This window comes from Dipodomys merriami, unplaced genomic scaffold (genome assembly GCF_024711535.1).
Source record: "Dipodomys merriami isolate MVZ:Mamm:240054 unplaced genomic scaffold, mDipMer1.0.p SCAF_48, whole genome shotgun sequence".
Taxonomy (NCBI): Eukaryota; Metazoa; Chordata; class Mammalia; order Rodentia; family Heteromyidae; genus Dipodomys; species Dipodomys merriami.
Genome location: NW_027206046.1, coordinates 525,136 through 549,246, shown reverse-complemented (window position 1 = coordinate 549,246; position 24,111 = coordinate 525,136). Strand labels below are relative to the sequence as shown.

Genomic DNA, 24,111 nt, shown 5'->3' with positions numbered 1-24,111 from the left:
GTTTTCTTGGCAGTACTGGGCTTTGAACTCACAGCCTTTACACATGCCAGATAGGTGCTTTCCTTTGTGCCATGCTTCTAGACCTTCATTGCACTGGTTATCTTTGAGATAGAGTCTCACATCCTGCTCAGGCACTGTAGGGCTGTGCTCTACCTTTTGGGAGGCTTTTGAGTATAGCTGAGGTATCAAACTCTGTCAGCATGCCAGCTCTTGGGTGAGGAGGGATCTCAAGAAAGTTTCTAATCAGGCTTGCTTCAAACCTTGATCCTCCTATTCTGAGCCTCCCAAATAGCTAAGATTACAGGCTATGATTTCTTTTTTATCTTTGGCAAAGTTAGCTGGCCACATAATACCAGAAAAGAGTGGATTATACAATATAATGTTTATGTAATGGTGTTTATCATTTATTCAATGAATAATGCTTTAAGTTGACATGAATTTATTTTATTCTAAAATGTAGACAAGGATTTTTTTTAATGTTATTTTATTTTTTTGTGAACATACTGTACAGAGGGGTTACAATTACATGGGCAGGATAATGAGTACATTTCTTATCAAGCATTGCAGCCTCCTCCTTTGTTTACCCTTCACATCCCTTCCCAGCCTCGCCCCCCCCCCACCAACGTTGTAAAGCTCGTTTTTAGACAAGGATTTTTATACCCATTTTACAGAATAGTTTGGCTGCCCAAAGTTATAAAGTGAACAAATAGCAAAGCACAGGTATTCCTTCCTTCCTTTCTTTCTCTTTCCTTCCTTCCTTCCTTCCTTCCTTCCTTCCTTTCTTTCTTTCTTTCTTTCTTTCTTTCTTTCTTTCTTTCTTTCTTTCTTTCTTTCTTTCTTTCTTTCTTTCTTTCTTTCTTTCTTTCTTTCTTTCTTATTTTTGTCAGTCATGGGGCTTGAACTCGGCCTGGGCACTGTCACTCAGCTCTTCAGCTCAAGGTGAGCGCTCTACCACTTGAGCCACAGCAACACTTCAGGTTTTCTGGTGGTTTATTAGAGCTAAGAGTCTCTTGGACTTTCCTGCCCAGGCTGGCTTTGAACTGTGATCCTCAGATCTAAGCCTCCTGAATAGCTAGGATTACAGGTGCGAGCCACCTGTGCCCCGCCAGATATTCCTTTTTGATAAAAGGCTTATTTGGTTCATTGATCACTTGTTATTTTAAATAACTGAGAGAACATGTTTAGTTCAATAGGTGATAATGGCTAACGTTTACTACATGCTTTCTATGTGCCTGATGCTGTTCTAATACTCATCGACTCCTAACCTCCATACTCCTAGCCCCTGTGTTATCAGGCTGAATAAAAGAGAATCATAGACAAAGGGTTTTCTTGTAGGCACTGTGGAGTTGGTTATGTCTTTCTTTAAAAAGCAGGTGTATTTGTAGGTTTGTCTTTATTACCATACTGTAATATACTTATCAAGTGCTTATTATCAAGAATCTCCGGGGCTGGGAAGGTGGCTCAGTGGTAGAGCACTTGCCTTGCATGCCTGAGGCCCTGGGTTCGATTCCTCAGCACCACATAAGAAAAAAGCCGGAAGTGGCGCTGTGGCTCAAGTGGTAGAGCGCTAGCCTTGAGCTGAAGAGCTGAGGGACAGCGCCCAGGCCCAGAATTCAGGCCCCATGACCGGACCAAAAAAAAAAAAAAAAAAAAAGAATCTCTCCAAGCCTCGGGAAAGATTTTTAATAAAATCCCTGACCAGGAGGAGTTGCAAAGGAGATATGGAAGAGATGTAGATATTAAAGTAGTACATATTAGCCAATTGCCAGTGGCTCACACCTGTCATCCTAGCTACTCAGGAGGCTGAGATCTAACAATTTCGGTTTAAAGCCAGCCCAGGTAGGAAACTTCATGAGATTCTTATCTCCAATGAACCACCAAAAAGCCATAAATGGAACTGTAGCTCAAGTAGCAGAGTATAGCCTTGACAAAAAAGGAAGGTCAAGGGCAGTACTCTGGCCCTGAATTTAACCTCCAAGGTGGGCAACCCACCCACCCCCAAAAAATACAAAGAAAAAAATCACAGGCCTCCTATCGGTTCCTTTGAGTGACAGGTTCTCTACCTACTGCCAGAGCCTTGGATGGACAGGGACAGGTGACATTTGGCTCAGCCTTACAGAGTAGGGCTGTCCCTAAGTGGTAAGAAAGGAAGACCTCCAGCAAAAGGGACAGAAACTAAAGAGAACCTGTGGCCTCTTCAGCGTGAAACATGAACACAGAACCCGAGAAGGAAAACCTGAGTGGGGAGCTCCGAGGGGTTGGGATGGTGCACTGGGCAAGTTTGAGAGGATCTTCCACCAAACAAGACTCTAGAGGTCATCTTGAATGAAAAGAGGGGGACACTGAAAACTTCTGTGGTGGAGAATAGTCTTAACCAACTTGGATTTGGGGAAAACAATCTGGGGACAACACTCAGAATCTTACAAGATGAGGGATAGGGTAAGGAGCAAGTTAGAACAGCTTGAGAAAGCACATTTATTGAAATTTCTAAGTCTTTTCCAAGGAAACAGCAACAAGAAATAGTAGCTACCATTTATCAAGTTCCAAGCATGATGCTAGTTAATTATCAAATGTCAGAGAAGCTAAGTGACATTCAAGACCACACAGATGGGCAATGGCCAGCCAGATGTTGAACTGTGGTCTTCCTGATTCTGTATAATCACTACAGAAGTCCTTGTATCCTCAGGCCATCGAAGTCTAGTCTGGGATGGCAATTGTAACAGAAAAGAAGTGGCTGATAGATATACCAAATACCCTGACTCTTCTTTCAGATTCCTTCTGAATTATAAGCTTAGGTCTGGGATCAACAGAGAAGTAGAGACCTCAAGGCATCCTGTCCTTACTAATGTCTTTGAATCCTGTACTGCAGGACAGTGAGCTCTTATGCTGGCATTTGTGACCTCCATCCACAGCACCGAAGGGGGACCCTGCTACTGGGTGCCTGCCTGGCCTCTCTTGCTAACCGGGACTTGATCTATGCTTTACTTATCTACTATGGCAGCAGAAGACAAGTTTAGAGAACAAAAATAACCTTGGAATTATCTTGTGAATTCAAGGCAATTACCATGTAATTACATGCTCCAAAGTATTTACAGTTCACCCCAAGTGCCAAGGCTCAGGCTTCTGGGACCGGAGCATCACATGGTGGGTTAGGCAGAGCTGACGGTCATACCCCTCCAGACTCTCTAGCCAGACATCCAGAGCTTCTCCTAACTGCTTCTAGTCACTCTAACTAGTCACACTGTCCTTTTGGTCCCAAGGCCTAGAGAGACTGTCCTGCCTTGTCATTCCCTGGGGGCTAGTGTGATGCTTTGAAACTTACCTGTTTCTACCCCAAAGCACATATCCACAGACAGTCCCTAAGCTCTTATGGCTTTGAAGTCTCTTAAGTCAGAAGGAAGGACTTAGCCAGGAACCTTGTGGCTCATGGCTGTAATCATAGCTACCCTGGAGGCTGAGATCTGAGGATCCACATTAAAAGCCAGTCTGGGCCAGGCCCAGAGTTCAAGCCCCACAACCACCAACAACAACAACAAAAGCCATTCTGGCAGGAAAATCCATAGGACTCTTCTCTCAATTAACCACCAAAAAGCTGAAAGTGGAGCTGTGGCTCAAGTGCTAGAGCACCAGCAGAAAAAGCTAAGGGACAGTGCCTGGGACTTGAGTTCTAATCGCCAGTACTGGTACACACACATGCACACACGCACACGCACACACACGCACACGCACACACACACAAATTTAAAAAAGAGGAAGGGCTCTCCACCTAATATGTTTTATTTATTCACAGACTCTGAAGGTCTGTGCTATGTTAACACTGTGCCTAGGTACCTGGAGATTCAGAAACAGAGCAGGGGCTGACCTCAGAAAATCCCTAGTCATATGGGGAGACAATCAGGGGAACAACTCAGGATAGGATGGAAACAGTTTAGGGCTGTACAACACAGAAGGGTCAAAGAGATTTTCTTCTGTTTAAAAATAAATCCTTAAGGAGAAGGTCAGGAGAAAGAGGTTGGTCAGTGGTATTAAGTTACAGTGAGACAGGGGCAAGGGGCGGTGACACTGTTTACAGGGCGACACAGGAGACAGGAATGTATTTTATCCCTCAAAAAGCCAGAAATAAAGTAAGTCTTTGCCATAAATAAGTGATAAATGTTTGAGGCAATTAATACTTGTAATTTGATTTACTCATTATGCAATGTGCACATACTTAAACATTACACAGTATACAACATATCCTGTTAGTATGTACAGCTTTATGGTTTTTGTTTGTTATATGCCAGTAATGGGGCTTGAACTCAGAACCTGGGCAATATCCCTTAACTTTTCTTCCTTTTTGGGGGGGGGAGGGGGAAGCCAGATCGTGGGGTCTGTACTCTGGGCCTGAGCGCTGTCCCTCAGCTCTTCAGCTCAAGGCTAGCGCTCTACCACTTGAGCCGCAGTGCCACTTCCGGCTTTTTTCTTTTTGCTTATGTGGTGCTGAGGAATCGAACCCAGGACCTCATGCATGCCTGTTTTCTTCCTTTTGTTTTGCCAGTCCTAGGGCTTGAACTCGGGGCCTGGGCACTGTCCCTGAGCTTCTTTTGCTCAAGGCTAGCACTCTACCACTTGAGCCATAGTGTCATTTCCAGCTTTTTCTGTTTATGTGGTACTGAGGAATTGAACCCAGGGCTTCATGCATGCTAGGCAAGCATTCCCAGCCAACTCTCCTATTTTTGCTCAAGGCTAGTGCTCTACCACTTGAGCCACAGCTCCACTTCCAACTTTTTGGTGGTTAATTGGAGATAAGATACGCATAAACTTTCCTGTCCAGGCTGGCTTTGAATGTCAATTGTTAGATCTCCACCTCCTGAGTAGCTATGATTACAGGTGTGAGCCATGGGTACCTAGTCAGCTTTATTATTTTGTGTATCAGTTAAAAATAACACCACAGGGCTGGGAAGGTGGCTCAGTGGCAGAGCGCTTGCCTTGCATGCCTGAGGCCCTGGGTTTGATTTCTCAGCACCACATAAGCAAAAAGAAAAAAGCTGGAAGTGGCACTGTGGCTCAAGTGGTAGAGCGCTAGCCTTGAGCTGAAGAGCTGAGGGACAGTGCCCAGGCCAAGAGTATAGGCTCCATGACCGGACCCCCCCAAAAAAAATAATAACACCACAATGGTTACAAATGGTTCAGTACTAACAGAGGTACACATCTCAAGATGCATTAGCCCCCTGAGGTTCCTTATGTTTTCATAGACACCGATTCTGACTGCCTGTGGGAACAGAACCTTACAGTGGTCCCCAATAGGACCCTCAGATTCAGCATTTGATGAAAACACTGCATGTGGGGGAATTATGCCACAAAAGTGAGTCAAATGTGTGTGTGTGTGTGTGTGTGTGTGTGTGTGTGTGTGTGTGTGTGTGTGTGTGACAGACAGACAGACAGACAGAGAGGCAGACAGACAGAGACAAGGAGAGAGAAATACAGATGGGGAAATGATGTCCATTCTTTGCTGTCACTTAACCCCAGCTCCCTGAAGACCTCAGAGACAGAACCTGAAATTTCACTACAGGGTTAATGTCAAGATGCTAGCATCTCCCGCAGCCAGCCGCACCTCCTCTGCCTTCTCCTAGTCCAAATCACTATGCAAGTCCAACCATCTAGTTTTCTAGCACCTGAAGATCCCCCAAAACTCCAGGTCTTGACTAGGAACCTTTATTTCAAATATCCTAGCATTGTCCATAGACCTATCTGCAGTTCTTCAAATTTCTAGCTATCCCAGGAGAAACAGCTGATTGTCAAAGGTAAATATCATACACAACAAATGGCAGGCTACAAAGCCATTAGGATCCAATACTTCATTTTATGCGCAATTTTTTTTAGGAAATAGATGAGTAAAATTCTTTGGGCCTACTGTAACCAATCTCTTTGGGATAGTGCTCACTAATAGGTAAAGCAAGAATAGCAGTTTCCTAAACAAAGAAAGCAGTTTGCATTAAAGTTCTAAAGCTATCCACCTCAAGAATGTGGGCTACGTTTAGTGCCTTGTTTCCAAAAAAGTATAGTAGGGAAAGGGGAAAACATATCATCAATACCAGGTCATGTCACAATCCTTGATGTCAGCTCTTACAATAACAAAATACTTACGGTAATTAACCTATATAACAAACAACAGCCTCATTTGTTCCACTCACGGTTTTGGAGATTCTAACTGGTAACCAAATGACTCAATTACTTTGAGCCTTTTGTGGAAGTGATGGGTATCCATACCAGGGAGCACGTAACAGAGCAAAACCATCATTAGGCCGGAGACAGAGGTCTAGGCTCCATCATTCCCTTCCAGGTCATACAGCCAGTGGCCTGATAACTTCCATGAAGTCCTCTCCTTACATATTCCCCTCATAAGGAATCTCCTACAGGTTCTATGTGGTGAGGACCAAACCAACACAGGGACCTGTAAGAGACATCCAACATCCAAGATTCTAAAATAGCACAGACCTTTGATGCAAATGGCAGATTGGCTATGTGGTCTTCTCCCAAACATGAGAAAATCAGTCCCTCAAAGCAAGGGATGTTTCACAAAATTCCTGACCAGTACTCCTCAAACTTGTCATTTGTAGCTTATACCTGTAATCCTAGCTACTTGGGAAGCTGAGGTCTAAGGATCTCAGTTTGAAGCCAGCCCGGGCAGGAAAGTTTACGAGACTCTTATCTCCAATTAACCAATATAAAACTGGAAGTAGAGCCAGGGCTCAAGTGATAGAGCACTAGCCTTGAACAAAAAAGCTTAAGGACAATGCCTAGGCCCTGAGTTCAAGCCCCAGGATGAACCCCCTCAAAAAATTGTCAAGATCACCAAAAATAAGGGAGTCTGAGAAACTGTCACAGTCCAGAGGAAACTAAGGCACTGAGATGAAATTCTAGAACACAAAAGGAGACCTGGAAAATATTAATGAGATGAAATCTAAATGAAGTGTGAACTTAATATAATACAGCAGTTTGGTTCTTAGTTGTGACAATGTCCCACAGCTCAGTCAAATGTTAATGAAAGGGCAAGCTGAAAGGTTATGGTGAAGTAAGGATATGAGTCTACCAGCAGTCCTCTGGCTCTTCAATAAACTCATAATTTGGCCCTTTAAGTGGTGGCTTCTGTTTCTCACAACTGAGTTTCTTTACTACAATGGGAACTCCCATTATTATTTCTGTAACTGTTCTGCTAATCTATAACTATCCTAAAGTTAGAAGCTTATTTAGTGGGTGGCTCACAGTTATAATTGTAGCTACTCAGGAAGCTAAAATCTGAGGATCCTGATTTGAAGCCAAACCAGGCAGGCAAATCCAAGAGATCTGTTACATCTTAGTAATCAGTAAAAAGCTGAGAGAGGAGGTATGACTCAAGTGGTAGGAAGTCAGTTTTGAATGAAAGGCTACAGAAAAGCACAAAGCTCTTAGCTGAAGCCCCCAGTACCAGCACACACACACACACACACACACACACACACACACACACACACACACACACACACACACACACACACACACACACACACACACAATGTTAAATGTTAAATGTTTTTCTGTAAGAGCCTAACTTTCACTTTGATCTTTTCCAGTCGTTGGCAACCAGTCGTTACGCGGTGATGACCACCCAGCTGAAGCACAGCAATCTCTCGCTAGTTTTCTACTATGTGTTTTTTCAGATGTGTAAGGCCCATGGCATTGGCTATGACCTTGAGGTATGAAGGGCTGAACTAACTGCAGACCTGTGGGTGATGTTGGAAGCTAACAATGTGTGTCCCTTCAAGCAGATATTCTTGAAGACTAGTTTGGTGGGTATGTAGAGAAAGGCGGAGCCTGTGTGGGGGGAGGGGAGAGAGGCATGCTCTATCATAGGGGGTAGTACTAAGCTCACCCCCTCAATCCTCGCTCCAGATTTCCACACCTGCCTTCGTAAAGCACAAGTCTTGCTCGTAACTAGATTTTTGAGGTATTTTGGGGATCCTTTTCTTGATTCTGAAGCACACCTTGAGTTTCCTAACCCTTCTAAAGTGGCATGCCAATGAATTTCCTTGGGCTGGGCATGGTGGTCCATGACTATAACCCCAGCTACTGTGATTTCTCCAGAATATCCCCACTTTGGTCTCTGTGCACTTTGGTCTCTAACCTCATGCTGTTGCTTGGAAAGAGGACATTGCATCTCCTTCCTAAACCACAGCCTCCATTTTATGTCTAGAGACTCTGCAGAAACAATTCCTTATTTTTCCCCTTGGACCCAGATTTTCAAACCTCTGCTATGCAAGGCTGACCTAAGATCCTGAGTGACTCCATGAGCACTTCCTTGTGGAAGACCCAATCCCACATCACATCAAACCTATTAAAATAAATTCACCTCCCACATCAAATATAATGTATATATAATGACATAATAATTGAGCAGTTGCCAGTTGATTGAATGTTTTGATTCGTAGGGATTCCATCCAGTATCTGTTAATTTCAGTTTTCATTCTGGAGAACCAGTACAATTTCAAGAGTCAGATATTTTTAGAGGCCCTTGAAAAGAATTTAACGGGTAAGCTGGGATAGACTGTGACAGAATGGCGGGGTGACACCTGCCAACCGTCACCAAGCTTCCAGAGCACGGTTGCATGAAACTTTTTGGTTAGACTGATTTGTGCTGGTTACAAATGTATATAAAATGGAGTTTGTATTTTCTTTGAAAATTACATTAAATTTGATAAAATGCAGGAAAGAATGAAAAGGCCAGATTGAACCAATTCACCCGAAGTTAGTTGTTGAATCTGCGACACACAATCCTTTTGGAACTAAATTGCTTTTAGTCCCAAACCAATTAGACTGAAACACTTCCACTGTACCACAAGGTGGCTAAATCTAACTAACTGCAGCATCATTTGAATCTATTTTCTACTAAAATATCAAGGTAGAATAAACTTTAAAGAGGCATAGTTGGCAGTGAAAGTCTCGTGTCCAAAGGAAATATGCTGTCTTACTTTCTGTTGCCTGAAATCATTTTTTGGAGATTTATTCTTGGGCTAAAAGCTTTGAACTTGATTGAAGTTCTGTCTTTGTTTCTTGAGTTAACCAGAGCAGACTTTAGCTGGGAAATGAGATCACCCTGGCTCAGGGGAAGCAGGTGGATGGCATGGAGGAAGAGGGTCCACTGAGAACCAGGGTGCTTGGGGCTGGGAAGGTGGCTCAGTGGTAGAGTGCTTGCCTTGCATGCCTGAGGCCCTGGGTTCGATTCCTCAGCACCACATAAGCAAAAAAGAAAAGGAAAAGAAAAGAAAAAAGCCAGAAGTGGCGCTGTGGCTCAAGTGGTAGAGCGCTAGCCTTGAGCTGAAGAGCTGAGGGACAGCGCCCAGGCCCAGAGTTCAGGCCCCATGACTGGACCAAAAAAAAAGAACCAGGGTACTCAATGCAGAGATCTACAGGAAAGGCAGGCAGACAGTCACCAAATACATAACTCACCTCCAGGCGCTGTGCCAAACAGTTTATAAAGGTGAAAGGAGGGAATGAGGGAGAAAAAGAAACGTGGATTGGGGGGCAACAAAATAATGCAAAATAATGGAACACAAAGAAGAAAAGGATATCAAAAGCAGTGAGAAGGGATGCGATCCAGAGACTGGAAGGCTTCATTTTGTACAAGAAGTTGGGGTAATCAGAGAGGGGCAGAAACAAAGATAGAGACAGAGACAGAAAGAGAGGAAGGAAGAGGAAGAAAAGGAGAAAAAAGAGGAGGAAGAGGAAGAGGAGAAAGAAAGAGGTCATAGAAATCTGAATTGAGGGCTGGGAAGGTGGCTCAGTGGTAGAGCGCTTGCCTTGCATGCATGAGGCCCTGGGTTTGATGTCTCAGCACCACATAAGCAGAAAAAGCCAGAAGTAGCACTGTGGCTCAAGTGGTAGAGCGCTAGCCTTGAGCTGAAGAGCTGAGGGACAGTGCCCAGGCCCAGAGTTCAGGCCCCATGACCGACAAAAAAAAAAAAAATCTGAAATTAGGAAGTCCTATGACCACATAGAGATTCTCCAGCAATAGTGTTGCCTTATTTTTCCTGAGATTTATTGTAATATTTTTAAAACCTGGAATCCCTGTCTGATGAGGAACCTCTAGGTTTTTAACTGCCCTTTCTTGAGAAGGCAGATGATAAAACGTTTATTCAGCACCTACTGTGTACTGGCAATGACTCATTTGTTCCTCATGCTGTGTGGTAAGGAAGTGTTATTTCTAGCGTGTCAATATGAAGATTTCCCAAGGCCACACAGCTAGCGATATTATGGAACTGACATTTGAACCTCACTATGAGGTGAGACATGTTTCTTTCTCTTACATCAAAGTATCCCTATATACCTGTGCCTCTTGAGGACTCTCTCATTAATTGAATATGCTCTCCGACCCAGTCCAAGAGTTCTAGGATTCCTTTAAAGTGAATATTCTATACGTCCCTTACATTTTCTTCAATTGGAAAAGCACCAAACTTTTTTTCCTGGCCACTGAGAATTCTCTACCTTACAGAAGAGGAAGAGATAGGTTGAACAATTAGTTTCCCACTAATAGATGGTGTCTCATGCCTGTAATCTTAACTACCCAGGACTCTGAGATCTGAAGATTTTGATTCAAAACCAGGCCAGGCAAGAAAGTCCGTGACACTCTAATCAAGCACCAAAAAGTTGACAGTAGAGCTGTGGCTCAAGTGGTAGAACACCAGTCTTAAGTGAAAAAGCTAAGGGATAGAATCCAGGCTGTAAGCTCAAGTCCCAGTACTAGCGCACACACACACACACACACACACACACACACACACACACACACACACACGCTCATTCACACACATGTGCGCTCACACACACAACACACATACACACACAACCCACAACCATTCATCTCTTTAAAATTTCATTGCCTTTGGGGTTATATTAAATCTAAAAGGGCAAATATTTACCTAAATTCTACTATATGCTCTGCTGCCGGTTGTCACTTACGGTTAAATTTTAAATGGGTGATTTTTCCAGCTAAAAAAAGCAACATTAGCAATACATCACTCAGCAAAGAAAGCCCCCTCTATTGTTGTTATTTATTATTTTTCTTCCCATTATTATCATAGAATTTCAAACAATGTTTCCTGTCCAAAGTTGCAGAGGAAAGTGGAGGAGGGGAAACAGATCGCCCTGTGGCTGTTTTTCCTTAATGAATATTGGAAGGAAGTGTTGCTGAGTTTGTGAACAAGTTGGTGGATCTCAACCCTGGTATTTCCATAAAGCTACAGAATCCCCCCACTGGTTTCCTAATGAAATGAAGTTGTAATGAAAGCCATATGGAGAAAGGCATCATACTTACTGCGTGCGACAGTGTGGGGCAGGGCTGGGCTGCTGAATGGCTCCACAACCACCAGCAATCATCGATTCTGATCAGGATGTCGCCATTGTGGGAAGCATTAGGGATGTTCACAAATACTCTGTCTCTCCTTCCAAATGCATAACAGAATGACACATCCTTAGCCCTCCCCCTAGAGTTAGGCATGGCCATGTAGCTTGGTCAGTAACATATGAGCAGAGTGGACATATGTTTTTCCTAGGCAGAACCTTTCAAATCCACATCCTTTTTCCTGCACTGGAAACTCGCTGAGACTGAGTATACCCTTTGGTCAGATCCCTGAGGTTAACAACAGTGATCAGAGATACTTGCCAACCCAAGGGAAATAGAGGATGCACTCTAATGCAGATTTATACTGTGGAAAACAACCAAGAACCTGGTTTTAAAAATTATCACAAGCCAATCACCAGTGGCTCAAACCTGTAATCCTAGCTACTCAGGAGGTAGATCTGACGATGGTGTTCAAAGCCAGCTGAGGCAAGAGAGGCCATGAGACACTTATCTCCAATTAAGCACAGGAAAAAAACCAAAAAACTTAAAGGTTTGGCTGAGGTGGTAGAACCCTTGCCTTGAGCAAAAAAGCTCAGAGACAGTGTCCAGGCCCTGAGTTCGAGCCTCAGAACTGGCACACACAAAAAATTAAATAGGCCAGGTGCCAGTGGGTTCATGCCTGTAATCCTAGCTACATAGTAAGCTGAGACCTGAGGATCATAGTTCAAAGCCAGACCAGGCAGGAAAGTCTGTGAGACTCTTATTACCAATGAACCACCAGAAAACCAAAAGTGGTGCTGTGGCTCAAGTGGTAGAATGCTGACCTTGAGCTGAAGAGCTCAGGGACAGCACCCAGGCCCAGAGTTGAAATCCCATAACTGACAAAAATAAAAATAAATTAAAAAATTAAATAGAATAGGAAAACCTTAAAAGCAACTTTAAAAAGAAAAGAAAGCAGGAGCTGGCGGCTCATGCCTGTTATCCTAGCTACTCAGGAGGCTGAGATCTGAGGATCATGGTTCAAAGCCAGCCTGGGCAAGAAATCTGTGAGACTCTTATCTCCAATAAACCACTCAGAAAACCAGAACTGGCACAGTGGCTCACATGGTAGAGTGCCAGCCTTGACAGTGTTCAGGCCCAGAGTTTAAGCCCCATGACCGACAGAAAAAAAAAAAGAAGAAAAAAAGACACTATTCAGAAACATGCAATAAGACTGATAGCAGACTTTTCAGCAGAATCTATAAAGGGTAGAAGACAATTGGATTGAAATTTTAAACTACTGGGAAAAAAATCCCTTTCACTCAAGAATTCTGTTCCCAGAAGGGAGAAGAGTGCAATAATGTGTTCACAGGCCCTTAGAGTGACATAGCTGTGAAACTTCATATGGGGATTAGATTCCAGATAATCACTGATGCTCTTTCACCATACAGAGTTATCTGAACAAAGGGAAAAATAAAATTCTGAAATGAGAACCACTTATTAGAAGTGACTTGCTATAATAGAACCCTAGAATGGCACCATCCAAGACCAAATATAAGCCACATTAATTTAAAATTTTCACAGAGCAAACTTTCTCAGAGAATAGGTAAATGGCACATTTTTATTTCACCATAATGAAATGAAGTTTTCATTTCATTTAACCTAATTAGTGTAAGCTATAGTTTATAAATTTCAAGTCTTTGAAAGTTACATTTTAATTTGGACTGCTACTGTTTCAAGCTTTCTTTAGCCTCATATGGCTAGGGGCTACCATATCAGATTGCAAAGACAAAATGGACACAAGATGGACATGATGGTTCAGACCTATATTCTTAGCTACTCAAGAGGCAGAGATTGTGAGAATCAGGATTTGAGATCACAGCCCATCTGAGTCAGTAGTCCAGCTTATTGTTTATACTGCTGTAATCACAGCTACACAGGCAGCTATACTGCTCTAAACGAAAACAGGATACCTAACTTTTTTTTTTTACTAAAAAGTTTTTAAAAAGGGGGAATGGTGGAGTAACTTTTAACAGGTCCTGAATTCAAATCCCAAATCACAGTGGTATAGAAAAATACTGACAGAGAGGGGGGGGCAAGGGGAGGAGACTCTCAAAGACCTATTTGGCAGTTCTCAGCCCTGGCTACTCATTTGGATACCCTGAGTGAGGATAGATGCCCATAAGTTAGGGAGAGGCAGTGAGGCACTCATGCTAAACACAAAATTTAAGAAAGCACACACACACACACACACACACACACACACACAAAACAACTCAGCAATTGGGCTGGGAAGGTGGCTCAGTGGTAGAGTGCTTGCCTTGCATTCATGAGGCTCTGCACCACATAAGCAGAAAAGGCCGGAAGTGGCGATGTGGCTCAAGTGGTAGAATGCTAGCCTTGAGCTGAAGAGCTAAGGGACAGCACCCAGGCCCAAAGTTCAAGCCCCATGACCGACAATAAACACAAACAAACAAACAAAAAAACAACTCAGCAATACAGATAAATAACGGTTAATACTTTAAGAAATCTATAATTAATGAAATACCAGAACTTCATTAAAAACAGGATCTGATTGCTGGTTTTTCTTTTCTTCTACCTCCAGCTCCAACACAACCCAATGCTCAGGACCCAGTGTAGACCACATAAACCGGTGTCGCTGGAGGTGGGATCCAAGCAACCTATTTTCTTTTTTTGTGCCAATCCTGGGGCTTGAATTGAAGGTCTGGGCCCTGTCCTTGAACTTTTTTCTCAAGATTTGCACTCTACCACTTGAGTCATACTGGCTCCACTCCCAGCTTTTTGGTGGTTAATTGAAGCTAAGAGTCTTACAGACTTTTTGTTCAAGCTCGCTTCCAACCACAGTCCTGAGATTTCAGCCTTCTATATAGCTAGGATTACAGGAGTGACCCACTGGCATTCTATTTTTAAAGATATTCTATTTTTAAAGTACCCAGATGGTTCTAACTTGCAGAGGCAGTATTAAGGGCCTTAGTTCTAGCCCAGTGATTGCCCTAATAAAGGGGGCAGTTAACCACTACCATCATAGAATTGTGCCATGCGATTTCTTTCACCCAAACCTCCAACTTATCTATAGCTTTCCATTTTGGACTTCCAGTAATGGGGAGTTCACAACTTTACAGGTCTGTCATTTCTATTATTGGACAACTCTAGAGCAACTTCTTGTTTATTTAGAGATAACTATTAAAATGCAAGTTCAAAACAAGGTAAAGCCATATCACATACATACAGACATAAAAATAAACATGTTTGAGATTTTACTTTTTAAAGGGAATTAGGAAGATAATATCACCAGTTCAGAAGAGAATCCAAAAATCAGACATTTTTATACATCAGGAATATTGAAAAAGCCAGGCACCGATGGCTCATGACTATAATCCTACCTACCCAGGAGACTGAGATCTGAGTTCCAAACCATCCTAGGCAATAAAGCTTATAAGACTCTCATCTGCAATTGACTAAAAAAAGCCAGAAGTAGAACTGTAGCTCTAGTGGCAGAATGTTAGTCTTGAGGAAAAATAACTCAGAAACAGTGCCCAGACCCTGAGTTTAAGCCCCAGGACTGGCACACACACACACACAAAAAAAAACTGAAATAAATATGCAAAGAAAGTAAGCAGATTTTTCACAGGAAATCAAGGGAGGGAACGGAACTGAACTTCCATCAAACTAGGCAGAATGTGTCTACGCATTCCCAATATGTACCAACATACAGAGTGTTCAATATGAATCTTAGAATCCATTGATGAGGCTATAGGGTGTGCTAGAGAAACATCTGATTTTCCATCCAAGTAAAAATTATTTCTACATAATTTATTTTTTTGTCTGTAGTGGGGCTTGAACTCTGGGCCTGGGTGCTGTCCCTCAGCTCTTCAGCTCAAGGCCAGAGCCAGCCACAGTGCCACTTAACGGTGGTTAGTTGGAGATAAGAGTCTCATGGACTTTCCTGCCCAGGCTGGCTGCAAACCTTGATCCTCAGCCTCCTAAGTAGCTAGGATAACAGGTGTGAGCCACCAGCGCTCAGTTGTGTTTCTTATCTCCAATTAACCACCAAAAGCCAGAAGTGGAGGTATGGCTCAAGTGGTAGAGTGGTGCCAGCCTTGAGCAAAAAATGCTTAGGATCAGAGCTCAAGCTCTAAGTTCAAGCCCAATTTCTGGCACACAGCCACAAGAAAAAAACATACCTCCTCTGTGCTCCAAAGATAGCAGGTACAAACATGCATCTCACTGTGTTTGAAGGGACCTCTACATCTCAATTCAAATCAGTCTTAGAAATACACTTAGCTAAATATATTTTCTTTGCTTTCTAGATAATGTGCTATTTCTTTTCTTCCCCCCCTCCCCTCAACTCTTGCAGGACAGAAAAGGAACTGTGTTTGTCCTATATGAACACCTGAAGAGAAACAAGATGGGCATGTTGTAAGTACGATGTGTATCTATGAGATAATAATAAGCTAAACAAATAAACTACAGTGGGAGTCATGGTATCTCATGTATTTTAATTACAATGCTGATCTAAGATGGAAAGCCTGTCTTGGTTTACCTACACCTTCAGGTATTTTGTACAGAGGCTTTAGATGTGTTGGTCTGGGCTTATAATTTGTAATTATCCAAAATTGTCAGGTAGGAGTCTACACTTAATCTATTCTATTCAACAGCATATACATACCAAGTACAACAAATTTGACTGACAGCCACGTCAGTCCCAATTGTGGAAAGCCAGTTATCATTCTGGCACGGTTAGAAAAGTGTTATAATGATTTGGAAGGCTGTTCCTCTGGGAGGCAGAGTCAGACCCAGCTCCAGCTGGAACGCAGTCTCCTCATGATGTTTATATGAGAATAATACAACACAATATCGAGTAATACATACATATGTACATAAGTGAAATGAAATATTCCTGGGTCCCCAAACCAAAGATCCTGGATTCTGACCCTGTGATAATGAAACACAAATGTCTGTTCAAAATTACAGCTCTGAAGTTGTCTTTGTCTTATTATTTATTTTCATAAAAGCAGAGACACTGCTGCTTAGCAGCTCAAAGTAGTGTCATGCCTAGATTTGGGGAATGTTTATCTCAAAAAGTTCAGAAGCACTAATGCAGTCCAATTCCTTTATTTCAGGGATTAAAAAGAAGAAGAAGAAAGGCAGGGCTAGGAAGGTGGCTCAGTGGTAGAGCGCTTGCCTTGCATGCATGAGGCCCTGGGTTCAATTACTCAGCACCATACAAGCAGAAAAAGCTGGAAATGGGGCTGTGTGGCTCAAGTGGTAGAGCGCTAGCCTTTTGCTGAAGAGCTGAGGGACAGTACATAGGCCCAAAGTTCAGGCCCTATGAACAAAAACAAAAAAAAGACCCAGAAAGCTTAAGTCGATCCCTGAAAACCTGTCAGTGGCAGAAGTAAGAGTTGTTGTTTGTCTTAGTGAGTGGGAAGCTTTTAGGCAGTGCCACCCTGACTTAACCCTAAGAACTCGCCCTTTGGTTCATTCCAAACTGATTCAAACCTTCATCTTAAGGGAACTTATTTAACATGAAAGAAAAAAAATCCCAAGTTTGGAGGAAGGCTGTTTCTTTGTTTTTGTTTTTCATTGCATTTTCTTTTAGCTGCCTTTAGGGGCAGCTCTTTATATTCACTCCCTCAAGACAGAGCAATTATTAAACATGAATCCATTCACTTAACCTTCTAATTTTCCTTTGACAAAGAAAGTTTTTAAAAAATAGCTAGAAAAATACTCTGGAATTTCCAAATTGAAACATGAAATAGTTGGGTGCCAGTGGCTCACAATTGTAATCCTAGCAACTCAGTAGGCTGAGAGCTGAGGATAGCAGTTCAAAGCCATCCCAGGCAGGAAAGTCCGTGAGACTCTTACCTCCAATTAACCACCACCACCAAAAAACCCAAAACAAAACAAAACAACAACAACAACAAAAAAAAACTCGGGGGCCGTTATTGGAGCTGTGGCTCCAGTGATGTGTACCAGCCTTGAACACAAAAACACAGGGACAGCTTCTGAGTTCAAGCCCCAGGACAGGCACAAAAACAAAAGAAAAGGAAAAAAAAAAAAAAGAAATAATCTAGTTGTTTGGGAGTATTCACCAGTCACCTTATCATTCTACAAGATGGTTTGTCTCTAAACCCTCCTGAAAGTAAGGTTCAGCTATATATAGAGGCTGTTCAGGAATGGGGTTCACTGTCATTGAACCTGAGCAGGGCACTGTCATAAGTGACAGGAATATTTCTTGTTCACATGAAACAGAAAATAAACCCCAAACCAAAGTCTCCAGGGTCCAGAGAGCTACAAATGTGGAGAAGGAAATGAATGACAAGGCAAGAATGACAGCAATAATTCTCTTCCAGGAACTTAAAACAGTTTAAAAAAAAGGAAGTGAATACCACTGGCTCAGAAGTAGGCCGTTTTGCAAAGAAATGACTGAACCTATTGCTTTATTCTGTTGTTGATTAATAAAAAATATTTATTACGCAAATCCTTTTTGTTGACAAGTTAAAATGGAGCCTCATCTTTCATATCTCCCTGAAGATTGCCACCTTGTGAGATTGAAAATACTCATTAAATTCCATCAGCAGAAGCACAAATGAGAGGGCGAATTGTTTTTAAGCCTGTAAGGGGACTCATTGGTAAACTCATTTGTTTGGATATCATTAACAGAACAATCGGTGTGGATCTCCAGGGGGTCCTCATGACCTTTGCCCGCAATCTCTTCATCATCCATCAAGAGATATCAGCACCTAATATGCAAGGCGAGACCAATTTTAAGGTGAGGTGTTAATTAACTAACGATTCTGGTTAATTTCTGTAGAGGCCTGAAAATACCTCATGCTGTATTGTAAACAAGTGCTAAACCATCTTTCCTTTCCTTTCCTTTCTTTTCTTTCTTTTTTTTTTTTTCTAAGCAGCACATATTTTACAATGTGCAGGGTCAGTTTTGTAAGGTCCCCACTAAACCCGTTAGTTAAATTTAATAGTTTGAAACTTTTTCTTTGAAATATAGGAAACTTGTTTTAACTTGCTGCCATGTTCAAACCCCAAGCTTGTAAGACCAGAGCTTTCTGATGTTGGAAGCGAAGCTGCCATGTCATCATGGAACCAACACAGAGACTGTCACAACCAAAATTTGTGAATGTTACCTATCTATATTTCAGATAATAGTGTGTCTGGCTAGTGACTCCTGTGGAGCCTCAGTTTCTAGAATCACAGAAGATAAGGCTCAAGAAGGGTAATGTGTGCTAAGAAGCAGAGGAAAATTCCAGCATGTGTGTGGGACATCCACTCCATTCCATTTCTCCAAAGTATAGATGGGTGCTCTGCCACTTGAGCCACACTTTCCATTTTTTTTAGTTTTGTTATTTTTTAAATATAGTCTCACATTTTTGGCTAAGAGGATCTGGACCAGGATCCTCCTCCTTTTTTTTCTTTTTTGGCCTTCATGGCTGGGATAACAGGTATGGGCTACCAGGCCACCACGCCCAGCTTTATATTGCTTGAGATGATGAATCTTGAACTTTTTTTCTTGTCAGCCGCAGGGCTTGAACTCAGAGCCTGGGTACGGTGCCTAAGCTCTTTCTGCTCCTACCAATTTGTGACACAGCCCCACTTCCCGCTTTCTGTTGGTTAATTGGAGATAAGGGTCTCATGGACTTTCCTGCACAGGCTGGCTTTGAACCGTGATCCTCAGATCTCAACCTCCTGAGTAGTTAAGATTCCAACCACCATCTACCAGTACCTGGTTTTGAAACCTTTTTTTTTTTATAGGGCTGGCCTTAAACTATGTTCCTCCCAATCTTAGACTCCTGATTGCAGATAAGACTTCTTGCACTCAGCTTCACATTTTTGAAGTCTCTGTATGGCCTCTAACGATTTTTCGTCCTGCCAAATGTCAGTGATTCATGCCTGTAATTCTAGCCCAAAGGGCTAAGAAATACCATTTCTAAAATAACCAACAAAAATCTGGACTGGAGACATAGCTCAAGTGATAGAGAACCAAATGAGCAAGTTTGAGGCCATGAGTTCAAGCCCTCAAATCATGAAAAAAAATCTTGGTCAGTAAAATATTGTTATGTGTGATTCTAGAATACAGAGATGGGGCACATATGGGACGTGTGTGTGTGGGGGGGGGGGTGTTCCTGGGCTTGAACTCAAGGCCTGGGCATTGTCCCTGAGCTTTTGTGCTCAAGGCTAGCACTATGCAACTTGAGCCACAGCTCTGTTTCTGCCTTTTTGCTGCCTAACTGAAGATCAGAGACTCATGGATTTTCTTCTTTGGGCTGATTTTTAACTGCAGTCCTCAGATCTCAGCCTCCTGAGTAGCTGGGGTTACCACTGTGAGCCACAGCACCAGCAATGCATGAGACTTTTTGAGATACTGGCTGAACAGAGCTGATGGCTTGATATTGATCATATATAGATCTGATTCCCAACATCACCTTCAGCATGCTTCATTAAGGCAAGTAACTGAAAGGACTCACTGGAAATCACATATAATTTTCCATCTGAAACAGAAAACCCAACAAAAGCTTGATTTAAAAACAACAATAACAACATAATTTTAAGCCGGGCACAGGTATCTCATACCTGTAATCCTAGTTACTCAGGAGGCTGAGATCTGAGGATCATGGTTCAAAGCCAGCCTGGGCAGGAAAGTCCATGAGACTTTAATCTCCAACCAAACACCAGAAAACTGGAAGTGGCGCTGTGGCTCAAGTGGTAAAGCACCTGCCTTGAGCTGAAGAGCTGAGGGAGAGTCATCAGGCCCAGAGTTCAAGCCCCACGACCAACAACAAAAACAAAAACAAAAACAGATTATTAGGCTTTCGATTAGGCTTTTGTCAGAAAACCACGCAGACATCCAGGTACAAAGAACAAAGAAAAGTTTATTGCCAGCAAAGGGACAGGCAAGACCCCTTCTCACAAGAGAGGAGTGAGAAGAAGTGCCAGGTATTGTCTGAGGTGCCCTATATATGACCTACTGAGCCTAAGAGGGACTAGAAGGGGCTAGGAGGTAGAAACCCTGGTGTAGACCTGAGGACCAGGGGCTTCATCATGACAGACTAGGATTTATGGCTGCTGCCCAAGTAGTAGATAAGGGGCCCTGCAGCTGCCCAGACCTGAAGGTCATTCTAAGGGGCTCTTGCTGCCTTATATTGGGGTAGCTGTCCCAGAAGAGTGCCATCTCAAGGCAAAGGGGGGGGGGGTTGGAGGCTGATTTATTTACTGCCTTTAATAAATGGGCCTAGTGTTGCCTAGGAAGGGAGCATGCCAAGCTGTGGAATGGGGAAGGAGCATGTTAAGCTATGGGAAGGGAGCTCATTGGGCTAACATTCCCAACTCTCTGATTTAATAATTGAATGAGGGCACCAGGTTGGGAGCATGGGCAAAGGTTTTTTCTGGAGCTGCTTCCTGCTGAAAAGAGGGTGAGATGGTCAATGGCAATACCCTCCTAGGAACATTTGATTGATGGACTAATTGGTGATGTCTCTTCTTTGCCATGAGGATATTCTGCATGTACCCGAGCAGGCAAGGCAATATTAGTACAAGGCAAAAAGTTGCAGTTAAGGGACCCAAGATAGGCATGTGCCAGGGAATAAGCTGCCCGAATAGGTCCCATCCCCCTTCATTCTGCTGGATTTTTTTTTTTTTTGAGTTTTCTGAGATGTTTGACTTGTGTTTTGATGGCATTGCTGCTATCAGTTAGATCAGAGCAGCACAGATTTTTTAATCTCCCTGCACCCTTCGTAGTGGATTAAGAGTAATCAAGGCAGTGGATAGCAGTGCATTGGCAGAGGAGGTGTAGCCAATATCTTTTGCCATTATGCATGCCAAATATATAACACCCTTATAGGCTCCTACCACCAGCCCTGGTATCCCAAGCAAGGAAAAAGTGAAGGCAATGTATAGTTTTTATCCAGCACTAGACCTCTTGTTGTTGAGGCTGGAAAAGCTCTTTGTAGAGTGGTACAACAGCTAGATGGCTTAGGCAGCACTGGGCGTTATGATGCAGATTGTCAGGGTTGTAGTTAATTATTACAGGTAAAAACCAGCCATTAGGTAAGGAAATGTGGCCCTTCACATATAAGATGCGTTCATAGTTAGCACAAGTAAAGTTGCCCTTCTTCCGCTCTATGCAGTTTGGGGTACAATTTTGAACCTGGGCACAGGTGTTACTTTAGGAGTTAGCATAGATGGTATTTATATTTGCCACAGGGTTGTAAACCAGAAGCCGGCAGGGCCTGAGCACATGGCCCATCTCCAGTCCCTGCCTCAGACACAAGTGTGGGACAGTACATACAAGATGTTACAATGCATGTGGTCCTGCAAGGACTCCAAGTTGGAAGATCCGCCATATTGGTATTTTAGGTTGTCAATATCTGATGAAGCAGGGGCTAGTCTGGCAGGGCTGCTGTTCCTAAACCAAGAGGAAACGAGTTAGATGTTACTTGTTTGGGGTGGATAGGATGGCTGATGCTGTTGTTTCTGTCCTCAATATCCTTAGCGTCTGGCTTTCTGTGACATGAGGGGGACTGGATGGATCTAAGTTGGTTTGTCTGGTCTGGTAGATTCCGGACTGAGAAGGCTGGTTAGGCTGGTGGTACTCAATGTGCCGAGATGAATCCAGTAGCAAGCAGGGAAGCCTTGTATCTGTATGGACAGGGACTTGCACAGGGCCTTTTACGGGTGGATCTAACAAACACAAACAAACAAACAAATATAATTTATTATGTTTTTATTATGTTTTCGACTCAAGCTAGGGATTGAGTGAACAATACCATGAGAACAATGCTTTAATCCTCAACGTGATCTAACTTGCTGGGAGAATGATCATTTTTCTTCCTTCAGTGTAATTGAGAGCCCAATTAAAAAAAAAATAACACCAATAAGTCAAAATTCACTGATACTAAGGGATTTGCAATGGTTTGGACATAGTTCCACAAAGGTTTATGTGTTGGAAGTTTGGTCACCAGTTCCCCAGTGAGAGTTGGAATCTTTGAGAAAGTAGAGCCGAGTGGGAAGTCACAGGAGCGGCACTTTGGAAGAGATTGTGGTAGTTCTCCTGGTAGTTCTTACAAGAGGGTTGTTATAAAAAACAGATGGCTCTATCCACACTCTGGCTTCCTGTCATGCCATGTGATCTCTTCTTTTTTTTTTTCTTGGTTTTTGGGTTCTTTTTTTTTTTTTTTTTTTTTCTTTTGTCAGTCGTAGGGCTTGCTTTTGTGCTTAAGGCTAAGGCTCTACCACCATTTTGAGCCACAGCACCACTTCTGGTTTTCTGGTGGTTAATTGGAGATAAGAGTCTCACAGACTTTCCTGCCCGGGCTGGCTTTGAACCTCAATCCTCAGCCTCCTTAGTAGCTAGGATTACAGGTGTGAGCCACCAGTATCTGGCCCACTGTGATTTCTTGAATAAGTTTCTGCCCTGATACCATATTGCAAGTGAATAGATCCTTCCTCTCTGGAAGAGTATACAAATAAAGCTATGAACAGTGGAAAACTTGAACAAAAGAGAAAATTAATTGTAAGGTGAAAGAAAAAAAGCCACCCAAAAGAGTAAGTAGTGGGACCTGGAAATCAGTCATTTTGGCTGATGGGGTAGGAAGGGACTTTCCTTTTATCATCTCTCCCCGAGTCAGAATCCACCCAGGACCTATTGGTCAGTTTGACTTCTGAATATGAGTTCAACTAGCAGGAGTAGTTTTGGCCATGTTCCAGGAACTGGAGTCAGTATCCAGGAATGCTGATAAGCACTTCATCTGGAGCCTCCCGGCTGGCTTCTGAGAAAGGCTAGTTGGGGAACGGTTGTGAGCACTCAGTATGTAGAGAATCCTAATGAAGCCACCAATAATCTATTACAATCTATTAACAAGTTAAGAAAAGTTGCAAGACATATGATTGCTACATAAAAATCAATTGTATTTATAGTAAGAATGAAAAAAAATCTAAAAATAAAATGCAAAGAAATTCAAATCACTATCAAGGTGGGAGTCAGTAGCTCATGCTTATGATCCTAGCCACTCCAGAAGCTGAGATCTCAGGATTGAGATTTGAAGCCATCTTGGAAAGGCAAGTTTGAGACACTCTATCGTCAATGAACTGGCAAAGAATGTATACCAGAGGTGTGGTTTGAGTGGCAGAACACCAGCTGTAAGTGAAAAAGCAAGGCATACTGTCACGTACACACAAAGTTACAATAGCACCAACACAGTTTAAAGACAGATAAATTTAAGAGAAGAAATACAATATTGATGCACTAAAAATTATAAGACATTGTTAAGAGGTTAGAGAGGATCTAAGTAAGTGTGGAGACTGTCTATGCCCATAGTTTGGAAGTCTAAACATTGCTAAGACTACGTACTCCTCAAAGTGATCTCTCCATCCAATTAACTTCCTATCCAGTCACATTTGGATTTTTTTTTTGGAAGAGTTGACAGGATGATCCTAAAATTTATGTGGAAAAGTAAAGAACTCAAAATTGTCCAAGTAACCTTGGGGGAGGGATGAAGTTGGAGGCTTCATATTTCTCCATTTCAAAACTTGTTGCAGAGCGACAACACTCAAAACAGTGTGGTACTGGCATAAGAATAGGCAGGTAGACAGTCATACAATGGAAAGACCAGAAATAAATCTATACATTATGACCAAGGGATTTTCAACAAGGGGGCTAAAATTATTCTGTGGGGAAAGAATAAGTTTTTTTTAAGTTAAAAAAAGGTAGAAGAGGGGCTGGGAAGGTGGCTCAGTGGTAG

General features: G+C 42.6%; 1 protein-coding gene across 10 annotated transcripts in view; it reads left to right on the top strand.

Moving 5' to 3' along the window:
- The window catches only part of Iqch (IQ motif containing H), a 239,377-nt gene that overhangs the window by 204,941 nt on the left and 10,325 nt on the right, over positions 1-24,111 (top strand). For 7 of the 10 annotated variants that reach the window (XM_069995061.1, XM_069995060.1, XM_069995063.1 and 4 more), the window contains 4 exons: positions 7,593-7,715; positions 13,941-14,000; positions 15,714-15,775; positions 18,023-18,131. In XM_069995061.1, the coding sequence (XP_069851162.1) occupies positions 7,593-7,715; positions 13,941-14,000; positions 15,714-15,775; positions 18,023-18,131 (354 nt within the window). The remainder of the gene's footprint in view (positions 1-7,592; positions 7,716-13,940; positions 14,001-15,713; positions 15,776-18,022; positions 18,132-24,111) is intronic. The other 3 variants (XM_069995070.1, XM_069995067.1, XM_069995062.1) reach the window with 1 other exon arrangement.